This window comes from Podarcis melisellensis, assembly GCF_964234715.1.
Source record: "Podarcis melisellensis genome assembly, chromosome: 13".
NCBI classification, from domain to species: Eukaryota; Metazoa; Chordata; class Lepidosauria; order Squamata; family Lacertidae; genus Podarcis; species Podarcis melisellensis.
The window spans coordinates 44,830,472-44,845,881 of NC_138545.1; the positions used below are offsets into that span (position 1 = coordinate 44,830,472).

The 15,410-nt window shown below is 43.9% G+C and overlaps 1 protein-coding gene and 1 long non-coding RNA gene across 3 annotated transcripts in view; both read left to right on the top strand.

The window, feature by feature from the left end:
- BRCA1 (BRCA1 DNA repair associated) overlaps positions 1–15,410 on the top strand; it is a 63,634-nt gene that overhangs the window by 36,121 nt on the left and 12,103 nt on the right. Inside the window, exons 13-18 of one of the 2 annotated variants that reach the window (XM_081883766.1) lie at positions 5,608–5,939; positions 7,998–8,085; positions 9,958–10,035; positions 12,368–12,408; positions 14,070–14,153; positions 15,264–15,318. In XM_081883766.1, coding sequence (XP_081739892.1) covers positions 5,608–5,939; positions 7,998–8,085; positions 9,958–10,035; positions 12,368–12,408; positions 14,070–14,153; positions 15,264–15,318 — 678 coding nt within the window. Of the gene's footprint in view, positions 1–5,607; positions 5,940–7,997; positions 8,086–9,957; positions 10,093–10,123; positions 10,153–12,367; positions 12,409–14,069; positions 14,154–15,263; positions 15,319–15,410 lie in introns of those variants that run through there. The other variant, XM_081883767.1, reaches the window with a different exon arrangement.
- LOC309354421 lies at positions 12,777–13,712 on the top strand. Its single transcript, XR_014162283.1, has 2 exons — positions 12,777–12,874; positions 12,916–13,712. It is a non-coding gene; the product is annotated as an uncharacterized lncRNA (long non-coding RNA).

Sequence of the window (15,410 nt, forward strand, 5' to 3'; positions counted from 1 at the left end):
ATGCCCTTCTTTTGGAACTGTGACCTGGTGTACTGATAAAATTTGTAATAGAAATGCTACTCCAAGAAAGTGTACACATTCATTCAGGGCTTTTATTTGCTACTCACTCAAATTGTTCCTCTGGGCAAGGAAGGCCAGTTTAATTGCTGCATCAACAACACAGCCGGGTCCCTCTCTTAGACTAACTTCATAACCTTTTGCTGTTGCAGGGTCCCAAGTGCTTAATCTTTTGACACCCTATGGAGGCAAACAAGGGCTATGGCTAGTAGGCATCATTGCCTTCTGCAAAAGGGTGGGCAAGCGAAACAGAGCAATGCTAATCTCCACCAGGCTTCAGGTCAAAGGTTCTCTTGGGAGGTCTGTGGGGGAGCCAGCTGTAAAACACCAGCAGTAGAAAGCAACAGAGCTACTTCCAAGAGGAAGAATGAGGCCCATGCCAAATGAGCAAGATGACCCAGAATTTTAAGGCAGCTGAAACGTTTTTAAAAGTTCAGAGTAACTGTCACCTTAATGAGCTGACTGCCAAAGGGCATTGCGATCTGCATTCAGTGCCAGTGATTCTGTAGAGTATGCTCATCTTTGCATATCTGATCTATTTGCATTTTTCAATCCCCTATTTGCAAATATGGGATGTGGGTGGCGCTGTGGGTTAAACCACAGAGTCTAGGGCTTGCCGATCAGAAGGTCGGCAGTTCAAATCCTCGCGACGGGGTGAGCTCCCGTTGCTCAGTCCCTGCTCCTGCCAACTTAGCAGTTCGAAAGCACATCAAAGTGCAAGTAGATAAATGGGTACCGCTCTGGCAGGAAGGTAAATGGCGTTTCCGTGCGCTGCTCTGGTTCACCAGAAGTGGCTTAGTCATGCTGGCCACATGATCTGGAAGCTGTACGCCGGCTCCCTCGGCCGATAAAGCGAGATGAGCACCGCAACCCCAGGGTCGGTCACGACTGGACCTAATGGTCAGGGGTCCCTTTACCTTTTTATTTGCAAATATGGCTCCTTCAGACTTGGTTATATGACTGTAACAATTGGGGGTGGACAGCTGAGTTCACTGTAAGTTGACTTCTCAAAAGTCCTTAAGATTTTGCCTCCTTTAGTTCCACCCACACTCGTAATAGCCAATGAGGACTCAAATCAGGACAAAGATTCAAAACTTGTCATTGCTTTGCTTTGAAAGAGCATCACACAACAAGAAGCTAACGTTGGGGTTGTAGTGGATAGCTTGATGAAGATGTCGATCCAGTGTACAGCAGCTGTGGAAAAAGCAAACTCCATGCTAGGAAGCATTGGGAAAGGAATTGGAAATAAAATGCCAACATCGTAATGCTGTTATACAAATTTGGGGTGTGACCGCATTTGGAGTATTGTGCACAATTCTGGTTGCCTCACATCAAAAAGGATATTACAGAGTTGGAAAGGGTTCAGAAAAGGGCAAGCAAAGTGATCAGGCAGATAGAGTGACCACCATAAAGAAAAGTGGCAGTATTTGGGACTTTTTAATTCAGAGAAAAGGCCTGAAAGAGGTGACATGATTGGGGTTTACAAAATTACGTACAGCATGGAGAAAGTGGAAGTTTTTCTGCCTCTGTCATAACACTAGAACTTGTGGGCGTTCAGTGAAGCTGAACATAGGAAGATTCGGGATAGTTAAAATAAAGTACTTCTTCACACAACACATAGTTAAACTATGAAAGTCACTCACACAGAAGGCAGTAAAGACCACCAATGTGGATGGCTTTAAAAGCAGATTGGACAAATTCGTGGAGGAAATTGGGAGTAGGGTGGGCTTTTCCTAATTCTACAATAAGGGAGAAAGTTGATTAATTAATTCCCCACCTACCCCCAGGCATTCAACTAGCTCAGGCTTGTAAATGTTAATTTGCCTTCGCACTTAATAGCAAATAAGAATATTTTCCAGCTGACCGGGCATGGCTGTATCTGTAAACTGGAGGAGCTGTTCCTTTATCTAATTCATGCTCTTGATATGCAACAAGTGATTATTTTATGTGTGACTAGACATGCTAGTGAAAGTGATATTTGTGGGCTAGCAGATTTTGTAGATTCATCTGCAAGGCTGTCTAGAGCTATCTTGAACACAGTTCAAGGTCTGTGCTCCCCACAGCTGTTTGCATAGCTGTCAACTTTTCCCTTTTCTTGCAATGAATCCTATTCAGAATAAGGGAATTTCCCTTAAAAAAGGAAAAAGTTTTCAGCTATGAGTTTGAAGGAGCAATTTATGGGATTTACCTTTCAATCTTTGACACAATTGGTGGTGTCCAACTTTTATTCAGAGTAGACCTTAAGTTAATGGACCTCACTTAATCCTATTCATTAATTTCAGTGGATGTGTGGGTTGTTAGGCGAGGGTAGTACCTCTGGTAGTACATTCTCCTCCTGGGGCAGTTTGTCTACCTTTGGTCCCCACCCTGCACTCAGCTCTCACCTGTGGCTTCTGGAAGCTGTCAACAAACAACAGTGGCCACCATCCAGGAAACTTTTTCGACTGGCTGACTAAACCAGGTGAGGGTCTCAAACTCTGGGTGAGTTAGGGACTTCCCCTGCATGCAAAGACGGTCTCTGGTGGATTGAGCGGTCGAAACCAATAGTGGGTCCAGTGGTCAGGAAGGCAATTTTTGTACATGCTATAGAGGGGAGTGAGGGGCTCGGCCTGGGAAGATAGCCCATCTAGGAGAAGGAAAACTCTGATCCGAAACCTCTGATGTCCTGTGGGGTATCCTTGGGAGAAGAAAACGCTAAGGAGTAAACCCATAAGACTGATGGCTGGTTCCTTGTACACCTCCTTCAGCAACCCCTTCAGCCAAACTGTGCCAAATGTATTGCTCTACTTTCCTTTGGACCACATCAGTGAGACTGAGAGGAGGGACGTTGTCTGGGCAGCCCAGGACACACCACCCAGGCTTAGCCAAACTAATGAAGAGGTTTGGCTTCACCCCTGGAGGAACACTCCATTTTCTCTCGAGACAGATGGATGCCAAAAAACCCCAACAACAACAACAACAACTCTGAGTAAAACTGAACTGAATACCACCCAGTATCTTTAACATAAATTGCAAAAGTGATTAGCAACTTCTCGAATGGCAGTCATGAGTCTGCTGTGCTTTTCTAGTTTATTTTCATCCCAATTCCCCCAGTGATTCTAGGGACAGTCTTTCTGGGTTTAGAAGCCCACTGCATTTAGACATAAACAGAACCTTATCTTAGTGTGAGAATAATATGCTGCTCCTGATGGAACTGGTTTGCAGGCGAATGTTTTTGCAGCAATTTCAAATCCAATCAAAGCCAATTCCTCAGATAGCTATAAATAGCACGTTTGAGTTTTAAGTCGGTGAAATCGATTAATTAGCTTCCTCTGGGCTCGGAAACAGACTGAAGACAACTTAATTAACAGAGCCCTTGTTTGGGCTTTCAGGCCAGTATAAAGTATTTTGGGGCGCCTCATAAAAGCTTCAACCTGATTACATTTATTGATGGCTTGATTACAAATTACAGCGTCTCTCCTGGCTATTAAAAAAAAACCTTTTGCCTCTTTCTAATCACTTTCTGGGGAGAAGAGATATATTAAAGCTCTTTTGAGACACCATAAATAAGAAGCTTAAAAAAAAGGTAGTGAAGAGAACGTTGCCTCAGGCCTGTTCTGCTCTTTCCGTGTTCTTCTGCTGTTTTATCATTAGTTCCACCAAACGCATCACTTGACACCTTGTGTTTTTTTCAATGTGATTGAATATTCAAAGTATAATTTGAGTATTGAGTCGGTAGTGTATTATATACTGATGCAGGACTGTGAGTGTTTTATAGACCGTTAAAGATGCAGCTACTCTCCAGAGTCAGGAACTAATACGGTTCTACATTTTATGATGAATATTTCATAATAAATCAGCAAAATACTAAAGCTGCTTTAGAGACTGATGTCACTTCAAGTTACTGGCTGAGAACTGTGTCACTAACATTTTATTTTTTTTCAAACCTGGAGGGTTGAGGCATTGGTCTAGAATCTAGACCAACTCACCTAAAAACAGAGTACCCTATACTAAGTCTATCTCTTATTCACCCTTATACACTTCATAAATAGCTGTGGGATAGTTTCTCAGTAAAAGTTCCAAAGATCTCAGAAGCCTGTTCCTCAGTAACCCAGAGCAAGGCTTTCTTTTAGTATGGCTGCCCCTGTTTCTGTGTAATATCTTTCCTGTTAAGATCCAGCAGATGCCCACTACCTGCATTTTCTGGAAACATTTTTGTTCCAACAGACTTTCCTGGCTGGATACATGGGGTTATTACCAGGGGAGTCTACTTTGTATGGCTTCACTTTTGTTGTTAATGTATTTGTTGTTTTTGTGTGTTTAACTTTCTTCTTTATTCTCAATGTTCATCAGCTTGGGAGTGGTTGTCTATAAGGCAATTAAGAAATCAGTGATAATGATAAGTACTGTATTTTTTGCCCCATAGGACGCACCGGCCCATAGGACGCACCTAGTTTTTTGGGGGGGAAATAAAGGGGGGGAATTTTTTTCCCCAGGTGCGCTGCGCTAATCCCGAAGCTTGGGGTGTGCGGAGCTCAGCGCACCCCAAGCTTCTGGGTGCCAGCAAGGCCTCAGCTTGCCATGGGAGAGCCGCGCGGCTCTCCCAGGGCTAGCGGAGTGCTACGCTAATCCCAAAGCTTGGGGCGCGCGGGCCACAGCGCGCCCCAAGCTTCTGGGTGCCGGCAAGGTCTCTGCTAGCTGTGGGAGAGCCACGCAACTTCGTGCAGCTCTCCCATGGCTAGCGGAGCACTGCACTAATCCCGAAGCTTGGGGTGTGCGGAGCTCAGAGCGCCCCAAGCTTCTGGGTGCCGGCAAGGTCTCCGCTAGCCTTGGGAGAGCTGGGTCTCCCACGGCTAGTGGATAGCTTCCTGAAGCCTGGAGAGCGAGAGGGGTCGGTGCACACCAAACCCTCGCTCTCCAGGCTTCAGGGAAAGCCGGCATTCGCCCCATAGGACGCACACACATTTCCCCTTCATTTTTGGAGGGGGAAAAGTGCGTCTTATAGGGCGAAAAATGCGGTATATAATAGGGTTAAAAACATGTCCATCAGTGACAGACAAGAGCTGCCAAGAATGTTCACAAACATTTTAACTCCTCAAGGGTGAAACTATCAGGAATAGAATGTAGAGAAGATATTGCTGTTCCTTAAATTACATTTAAGCACATTTATTTTCTGAGCTTTTTCTCTAAAGCTTCTTAAGTTTCTGTAAGATAATGTTGAGGTCTACATACTACTACTGATGACCATATAATAAAGCTTTGCTTGCAGCTCCTCTATAATGCTTGGTATATTTGTGTTTCTTAAAATAAAATGCAGGCACTTATACTCTAAAAATTTCATAAGTACCTAGACAATACAAACTGTCAGTTAATACTGCATGATAATATTTCATATTCTGAAAGCATTGCAGTAAATTTAGGTATGGTAAAGAAAGGAAGTGTACTTCTGGCATCCATGGGGCCTTGGAAGTATGTTAGGCTGATAATGACTGGTCTAAGTGATGGATCTTTAATCCATTCCAAAAATGGAAGGAAATGCTTTTCTAATGGATATATTTTCTTCTTTTTCAGGAAGTAAAGCAGGTTTGAGTTCTGAAAGTAAACAAGGCCTCCAATTTGCCTTTTCTACCCCTGTGAGAAACATGCAAGGGACTCCAGGGTCCTCAATGTCTAAAGAGCAGATTTCCAGCCTTTTGGCCACAGAGACAGCAATGGGGCCTCCTGCTGCCACACTTGATGCAGGAAGACAAAGTGCATTGAGGCATAGTGCACAAGGAAGTCCAGTCTTCCCCTTGTCACGAATCACACATTGTAGCACAAGCAAAGGGAATTCAGAGAGGCCATTTCTGACAAGCAAGAAGAATATGTCTCTGGTGGCCTCGGGTCTGAACCAGGGCGAGTTGGTAAGCACTCCTTCAATGGTAAAATCAGTATGATTCATATTTAGGGCAAGGCTCAGAGGCTGCAATTCAAATCCTGACCTTTCTCAGTTTCCATCTAAGAAACTACTCAAAACCATGGAATTTATATCTAGGATCTGGTGCTGAGAGACCATGCAGCCTGCTTTGAGAAATATTATTGACAAACTCTCAGTCCATTCTTATTTTTTAGCAGGTCTGTAAAAAAATTGATAGTTAAAGAAGCCATAATCAAAATATTTCTTAGCCAGCTTTGGCAGCACAGAAAAGTTATGTAAAACTTTTAGACTCCAATCTAAAATTGCTGTAGTAAGCAGGGCTTTTGGGTTTTCTTTCCTTGTTTTAGGGAAGGGAATTGCCACTACTTCGACTATGAAAGAGTAGCATAATACTTTTTATTAGGTCCAACAGAAGTGGCCTACCTGGGTAATGAGAGTGGTAAACTTATGAGAGAGTGTCATTTCCAAGAACCAACTACTGAAAGCGACATTAGCGAGACCTTTATTTTTTTAAGTGCTTAATCTCACTTTATTCAATAATTTCTGGCCAGTCTCTAATGTTCCATTCTTCAGCAGCATTCTTGAGTACAGTAGCATCTCAACTTCAGCTTTCCCAGACGGTATGGATTATCTAGATCAGGCTTCCTCAGCCTCAGCCCTCCAGATGTTTTGAGACTACAATTCCCACCATCCATGACCACTGGTCCTGCTAGCTAGGGATCATGGGAGTTGTAGTCCCAAAACATCTGGAGGGCTGAGGTTGAGGAAGCCTGATCTAGATGCATATCATCCTGACATTAGGGTTCCATCTTGTCCCCTATGCTATTTAACATTGACATGAAACTGCTGGAGATGTTTTGGAAGTGATGTCACCAATATATGGACGGCACTGAATAGTCTCTCCCTTTCCATTTCCCCCCTCCCCCACCCCATTCCACCACATTCCAGTAGTTACATACCAGGAACGGGTAGACTGTCTCTCCCCAGCTATTGTTGGACTCCACCCAACAGCCCCATCCAACATGGTCAAGCGTCAGGGATGATGGAAGCTGTTGTCTAACCATACCTGAGGGGTCACAGGTTCCCCAATGCTGTTCTAAACTATGGCCTGTAGTCAGTAAGAGGACCGCCTCTCCTGGTATGCCCCGCAGAGGACCTTAAGGTCCATGAATAACCATAGTTTAGAGGGCTAGGGCCTTTTCAGTGATGGCTCTGACTGGTTGAATGCTCTGTCCCATGAGACTAGGGCCCTTCAGGATTTAACCTCCTTCTGTTGGGCCTGTAAGAGGGAGCTGTTCCGACTGGCCTTTAATTTGAATTCAGGCTGATCTTTTATTTCCCTTCCCTCCCCTTTTATGAAGATTACCCGCTCTGAGACCCCACAGCTAATTCTCCCCTGGCCTCCTCGCTGGCCCAAGTAGGACTAATTCAGCCAGCTAGCCCTGGTGACTATCTAATGCTTATTAGATGGATTTCCTCCAAATTGATTTTTTGAACTTTGGATTTTATTGTTATTCATGTTTTTATACTGTATTTTATTCTGCTTCTACAATTAAGTGTTTTAAATTTGTTGTTAGCCGCCCTGAGCCCAGTTTTCTGAACCGGGAAGGGTGGGTATAAATAAAAAAAAAATTATCATTTATTTATATGTGAATATGGTTGAGCGAGATCCTAATGGAAGCTTAATCCAAACAACAGAGAGGCGACCCTGATCCGTAGGACTTCTGATCTGGGAAGAGCAGCTCAATCTCTCTTGAACTGGGTAGCACTCTCCTTGAAAAGTCAGGTTTATAGTGTGAGGGTACTTCTGGATCTGGCCATGAACCTGGTTACCCAAGTAGCAGTCATGGCACAGAGTCTAGGTAATCTTAGTTTTAATTATTGTTTTACTGTGGTTGTTTTAATGTTGTAAGCTACCTTGGACATTGTTACGGGAAAAGGAGGGTGTATGTTCTTTTAAAAGTTCTTAGAGGCTCTATTGAGAAGACAGCAATGTGTTGATAAAATCAATAATTTCTAACTCCAATATTTGCTTTATTTCCAGCGACTAGTACAGATGTTTGCCAGGAAAAATGAGAGCACTTGGTCTAATAAGATTTCTTATGAAACAACTCATGTAGTAATGAAAACAGGTGAGTTGAGAACCCAGAGGAGAACTTTCCCATCTGCATTGCCACATAAAGTGGATGAATAGGTAGGTATGCTGTCAAGACTGCCAGAGTTCAATTTAATAATTGCATGAAGAGAACCAACAACCGTTAATTATGATTGCTTATTGAAACTCACGAGCTCAGAGATGTTTTTTTCTGATTACCAAATACTGAGCTTCCCAGATACATGGGGCTAGCCACTGTTGAACACAGAATGCTGTATTAGATGTCCCCTGGTCTGAGCTAGCACAGCAATGTTGAGGAAGTGTTGAATGGGGCTTTGAGAGTTCTGAGTCAAAATCCAAACTTGACCTTTCCTGCTATAGTTTTGTTTCCTGTTCCTTGTAGATAGAGAGGGCTGCATACGCTTTGCTTTGGTAATTCAGCTTTTTAGGTGGTTGTTGTTGTTGTTGTTATTATTATTATTATTATTATTATTATTATTATTATTATTATTAAATGCAAGTTTCTATCCCACGTGGCTTGCAGAGATAAACTGCAAAAGCTGACAAGTTATAGGAAACTCATGGATAGGAAAATAAGCTGAGCAGCTTTCTAGTAGTATAGTTTCTTGTCTTATCCTGTGGCTAACAAAATACATTATGTCTCAAAAACAAACACGCATGCTGTTTTATTTCTTCATTTTTTCAGATTGCCAAGGGTAGCTTTCCTTGGCGCATAATTTGGTTTTGTATCACCACTGAGAAGGTGATAGTAATGGATCAACCAGGTAATTCCTGGAAAACAAAAAGAGAGGGAGACTAATGTCCCTCCTCCGCTTTCCAAAAAGCAGTTTAGATCTTGAAAGGTGCTATAGCCCAGTGTTTCCCAACCTTGGGCTTCCAGCTGCTTTTGGACTACAATTCCCATAATCTTTGACCACTGGTCTTGCTAGCTAAGGATGATGGGAGTTGTAGTCCAAAAACAGCTGGAGCCCAAAGGTTGGGAAGCGCTGCTATAGCCTGCTTGATGCATCCTGTGAATCTGCACAACATTCTGGCATGTACCTGGCAGAACTTTCTAAGGGTTGCTTGCCTGTCAGACTACCGTATTTTTTGCTCTATAAGACTCACTTTTTCTTTCCTAAAAAGTAAGGGGAAATGTGTGTGCGTCTTATGGAGCGAATGCAGGCTGCGCAGCTATCCCAGAAGCCAGAACAGCAAGAGGGATTGCTGCTTTCGCTGCGCAGCAATCCCTCTTGCTGTTCTGGCTTCTGAGATTCAGAATATTTTTTTTCTTGTTTTCCTCCTCCAAAAACTAGGTGCGTCTTGTCTGGAGCGTCTTATAGAGCGAAAAATACGGTACTTGGGCAAGATCCAAAGAATTGGGCCCTTGATTCCACATGCCATCTTCCCTCCCTCTGGCACCCTTCCCCCTGTCACCTAGCAATCTTTTGAAGGTACTACTCAGCAGGAGGATCTGCTGTCAAAGGAAAAAACATTTTTAAAAATCCCATTGGACCTACCCCCATGCCCTTGGGGATGCCCCAATAATTTTATTTGAATGCCACTTTTCCTCAAAGGAGATCCTGCTCAAAACAAAGCTTACAACAATGCATTTCAAACAAGCACTACAAAAACAGTTTCATGATAACATAGCAAAACAATAGCAAATATAATAACATGCCAAACAAGCCACCACATTTCAGTACTATAAATAGAACAAGATTACTTAAACAACATGCAGCATGCACTAGCAAAATTAACAAGGGAGCTTCACAGTTTCACCTTAGTCCTAGAAACTCATCTCCCACGGTGTTGCTCACAGTCCCTCTCTTGCAGAAGCTTCTTACAAGGTTTCCAAAGGCAGGGCCGGGCCTAAGTACTAATTGAGATCTCTCTGCTTAATCTTCAGATGAGGATCTGGTTTGCGAGCGGACCCTGAAATACTTCCTAGGTATTGCTGGACGGAAGTGGGTGGTGAGCTACCATTGTAAGTGTGAACATTCATTGAAATATCTCTACTCTCTCCCCTTGCACTCTTGGCAAAGTTCAGCAGAATAATCAGGCAGAGGTAACAGGCTCTTGGCTATGAGTCCGCTCAGGACAGGGTGTTCCTCAGCCCGGGTACTGCCACAGGGAATTTAATGTTTAGGATGCAAAACCCAAACTAGATGAAACATTTGGCGGTCTCCCACATTTTTGAGGGTTTTTTAGAAGAGTTTTGGATTTGATATCCCGCCTTTCACTCCCCTTCAGGAGTCTCAAAGCGGCTAACATTCTCCTTTCCCTTCCTCCCCCACAACAAACACTCTGTGAGGTGAGTGGGGCTGAGAGACTTCAACGAAGTGTGACTAGCCCAAGGTCACCCAGCAGCTGCATGTGGAGGAGCGGAGACTCGAACCCGGTTCCCCAGATTACAAGACTACCGCTCTTAACCACTACACCACACTGGCTCCCAGTTCAAAGCGGTCATTGAGAGGCCAAATGGGGGAGCAGCGGCAATCTTTCTCCACACCGCAGGAACTGTTTTCCTAATCTAAATTTCTGTCCCCCACCCCAGGCTGCTGTTTGCAGTAGCGTAGCGTGGGGGGTGCAGGGGGGGCCGGCCGCACCGGGCGCAACATCGGGTTAGGGTTAGGGGGCGCAAATCCACAGGTTAGGGGGCGCAAATCCACGGGTTAGGGGGTGCAAATTACTTGCCTTGCCCCGGGTGCTGACAACCCACGCTACGCCACTGGCTGTTTGCATGATGTGGCCAAGGGAGGGTGGAAACATACAAGTGCCATAAAGCTTCTGGTATCTTTGTGGCCCTCTGAAAATTGTTGGGTTGCCAACTCCTGTCATCCCTGACCATTGGCTGCATCTATGGAGTCCAACAACCTCTGGAGGGGACTGCATGTTTTGAATTTGCCCACATTTTATCTAGCTTGGCCCCAAAACAGAAGCTACCTTTTCAGTGTTTTTAGTCTGTCTGTCTCTTTATGCAAAGTGTAGGCTCTGTATTTCCCACCCCACTTGCATCATCCAAGTGTGGAGTTTGGCACTGGGCAAAGAATTCACCATCCTGAGAATGTCCGCTTTTAGCAGATGTGGTCAGTAAATATGGACAGTGGTGAAATCAAGGAGAAAAGATGCTGGCCATAGTGATACAGGCTTGACTCCTGTAATTTGCTCTATGCAGGGCTGCCCTTGAAGCTGTCCCAGAAACTCCAGCCGGTGCAGAATGCCGCAGCGAGGCTCCTCACGGGGTCTCTGCCATGGGAGCATATTCACCCAGTGCTTTTCCAGCTGCACTGGCTCCCGGTGGAGTACAGGGTCAGATTTAAGGTGCTGCTTTTGACCTTTAAAGCCCTTCACGGCCTAGCACCCTCGTACTTACGGGACCGCCTCACCCGGTATACCCCACGGAGAGCCTCAAGGTCCATAAATAGCAACACCCTAGTGGTCCCGGGGCCTAAGGAAGTTAGATTGGCTTCAACCAGAGCCAGGGCCTTTTCAACTCTGGCTCCGGTCTGGTGGAACGTTCTGCCTCATGAGACCAGGGCCCTGCCGGATCTGATTTTTTTCCGCAGGGCCTGTAAGACAGGGTTGTTCCGCCTGGCCTTTGGCTTGGAGCCAATTTGATTCCCTCTCTCCCTCTCTTTTTTCTTTTCCTTTCTCCTCCTGCGATGAGGCTACATTTCAATATTTTAATGTTGTATTTTAATTTTGTTTTTAAGTTGTAATCATTCAACTTGTTTATATTATTGCTTGTTGCTTGTTAGCCGCCCTGAGCCCAGCCTTGGCTGGGGAGGGCGGGGTATAAATAAAAATCATTATTATTGTTGTTGTTGTTATTTGTGAAGTTAGGGATTCAGTGCACTTCTCCAAAAGAATGAACTATGGGAAACAAGCAAAGAGATGTAAATTTGATTTAGTTTTGCCTAATTCATACAGGTCATTGAATTCTCACCCCCCCCCCGACCCTTTGAATTTCTTTAAAGCATCAACCCACCTAGAGTTGCTCTTGGCAGGACCAGCCCTTGTTCTCTGGAAATAAGCCATAAACTGTTTCAGTTAGTTCAGCATTTGTATTCATGAAGGAAATGGATTTGAAATCTCAAAGGAGTGGGGAGGATAAGGTTTCCAGCAGTGTACAGTAATACTGCCAGCAGGCAGTATTATTTAAACATGGGCTTGCTCTTTTGCACCACATTGATGCAGTATTTATTTATTTATTTTGTATCTTGAGGTAAGAACTAACGATTGTGTGGCAGGTGCTAAAAAGAGCTATTTACTGTATCATTATAATTAATAGTATGCTTCTGCCTGATCTGTCCTAGGGGTTGTACAGTCACTGAAGGAAAGAAGAGTTCTTAATGAGGTATGTCTGGTGTCTGCTCTTTTGCTATTTTTTATATGTGAGCATTTTGCAGAGTACTTAGAATGGGGGAGCAGGAGGAAGGGCCACTAACGAAGGTGGCCTTTTGCCTTCTGTTTACCGTATTTTTCGCTCTATAAGATGCACCAGACCATAAGACGCACCTATGTTTTGGAGGAGGAAAACAAGAAAAAAAATATTTTGAATCCCAGAACAGCAAGAGGGATTTGGCTGCTGGGGTAGACTCTTGCTGTTCTGGCTTCTGGGATAGCTGCGCGAAGCCTCTTCAGAGCAGCGGGATGAAGGCTCCCCCGGCCTGGAAGTGGCTGCCCACGGCTAAGCCAGAAGCCAGGACCCCAAGACGGAAGCCTCAACGCAAAGCCTCCTGAGCGAAGAGGTAGGAGCACTGCTGCTGCTCTCAAGAGGCTTTGCATGGCTATCCCTGAAGCCAGGAGAGCAAGAGGGATCGGTGCGCAGCAATCCCTTTTGCTGTTCTGGCTTCTGGGATAGCTGCGCAGCCTGCATTCGCTCCATAAGACGCACACACATTTCCCCTTACTTTTTAGGAGGGGGGAAGTGCGTTTTAGAGAGCGAAAAATACGGTATTTAAATGCTAATACGTATAAATAATTTATTGGATGCTTTAGCTGAGATTCCTGCATTGCAGGAGGTTGGACTAGATGTCCCTTGGGTCCCTTCCAACTACGATTCTATGGTTCTCTGTTGGAAAAGGCATTTCCAACATTATACCTCCAGCATCTGTGTGAATTACACAATCCCTTCCCACAACTTACGCAGGGGTTACATTCCAGGGATTGCGCCTGAAGCCAAAATCGCGTATAGTCAAAACCCATTGGGTTGAATGGCAAGTAGGGTTCCAAATTCATTTTTCCCTAGAACCCTGCCTCCTTTCCACCCCTTTTTATTTTTTTGCCGTGCACGTAAAGCTGAATGCGTACAAGTTACAGGAGCTTACTGCACTTGAAACACCAGTTTTTGGTGAATCATTCTCTAATTTGAATCTAAGGAAGCATTCTGTCTAGATTCTAAAGCAATTTACAGTTGTTTAGACCTGTGGTTCCCAACATGGGGCGCACGCTCCACAGGAGGGCAATTTGATTTTTAAAGGGAGCCAATTTGAGAATGAGTTATTAACAGTTAATGACCTTTTAGGCTTCCTCCATGTAAATAGGAGTTCACTTTTTGAATAATAAGAATTATATGTCACGGGGGGGGGGGCATCAGGATTTTAGAGATGCTTAGGTGGGGCATGGCCAAAAAAAGGTTGGGAACCACTTGTTTAGACTGTATAGCATGTTCTGAATTTGTTCCATTCCTCTCTAAGCTCTTGAACTTCTACTTTTCAAGATTCCAGTGAACATTGTAAACAGTTCAGAGTTTTGCTTTCTGTGAAGATCCAGTTATTCATTCCAGTTGTGTCTTACTTTTTTGTGTCTCCTTTTTAAAGGAACATTTATTTGATTTTAAGTGTGCAATGAGAGCTGTTGTCTCTATAGCCCCCACCCTCCAAAAAACCCTCTCCTTCTGTCTCGATTTTCACAGAGAGGGTTCCACCTTCTATAGTGCAAGCATTCCTTTCCTGCTTCAGAACTGGCCAAACCAGACTTTCATTGTCATTTCATTTCATGTGTTTCGTTTTCCAGGAGGACTTTGAAGTTAGAGGAGACATGATCAATGGGAGAAACCATCAAGGACCCAGAAGAGCAAGGGAATCTCCCGTTGGAAAGGTGTGCATCCATTAACCATTATCATTTATACAAGGGAATATGTATCAGGCCTGTACAGTTCACAGGAATGTCTTGAGACTATGCCTCTCTCCAGCTCCTCCTAAGGTCCTCCCCACCCAGCAGAGCTTTTAGTGTGGTGGCACCCACTCTTTGGAATATCCTCCCTCTGCAGATTAGGATAGTGCCAACAATTTGTTCTTTCAATTTGTACCTCTTTCAATACTTCTTAAAAGGTTTTTCAGGACAGTGTTGTTGGATCTTGTCCATGCTAGATTTACATGTGGATTTAACATATTGATTTAACTTAGTGTTTTGTTTTTATTAATTTTTGTACACCGCAACAATATTTTTGAATGGTGGGTGGTTTATAATGATGTAAATAAGGGGGAGAAATATGAAGAATCTATGGCTGTAAGGTAAGTGCAAACAGGTAGATTATACCCTCCTGAGTAACCCTTACAGAAATGCTTAACGGTGCTTGCCTATGAGTGTGTGATTGACACTTTGTAATTCCTGAAAATGAAATACCATTGATAAGCATGTATGGTGGCTCTTATCTTTTTTAAAAAATAGTTATATTCAGAACCCTCTGACTACTTCTTACTATTAAAAACTAATAAGGAAGAGGCTGGCAGAATATAAAAAGTCATGTTGCCCTGTTGCTATAGAGAGAAAGTTAATTTCTAGTTCTTCAAGGAGTGAAGGGGGGTTATAATTAGTAACTGATGCAAATTGTGTTTACGATCCTGCTGCAAAGCTTTGATTCTGCTTGGCTGAATTGTTTATTTTGCCTCCCACCCCCGACCTGAAGATGTAGTGGCCTGCCAGTTTGGCCTGTATTATTATTTTTTGTTGTTGTTCTGCATTGCCTTGTCACCATAAAGACTGATTGGGATGGAAAGAAAAATGCTGCACTTTTAGATGGAGACAGAGTTTAGTTAAGCGCTCATCTTTTATCTAAATGCCTGGTGTGGTTTTTAACTCGGATCATATTAGCTGTACATACTCAGGTCTGAGCAGACCCCTATAACATAGTTCATACCCATATTGAGCTCCTTAGTTTGAGAGTTCATTGCACACCCCTTCTGACACTTCTGCTTTCCTTTCCAGCTTTTCCAAGGCTTAGAAATATGCTGCTACGGGCCATTCACTGACATGCTCCCAGGTGAGGAGATTGCGATAAGGGAGAGAGGTTGATAAGAGCTTGAAAACAACCCAGACAATACAAGCCACTGAGAATCCTTACTGGGGATGGAG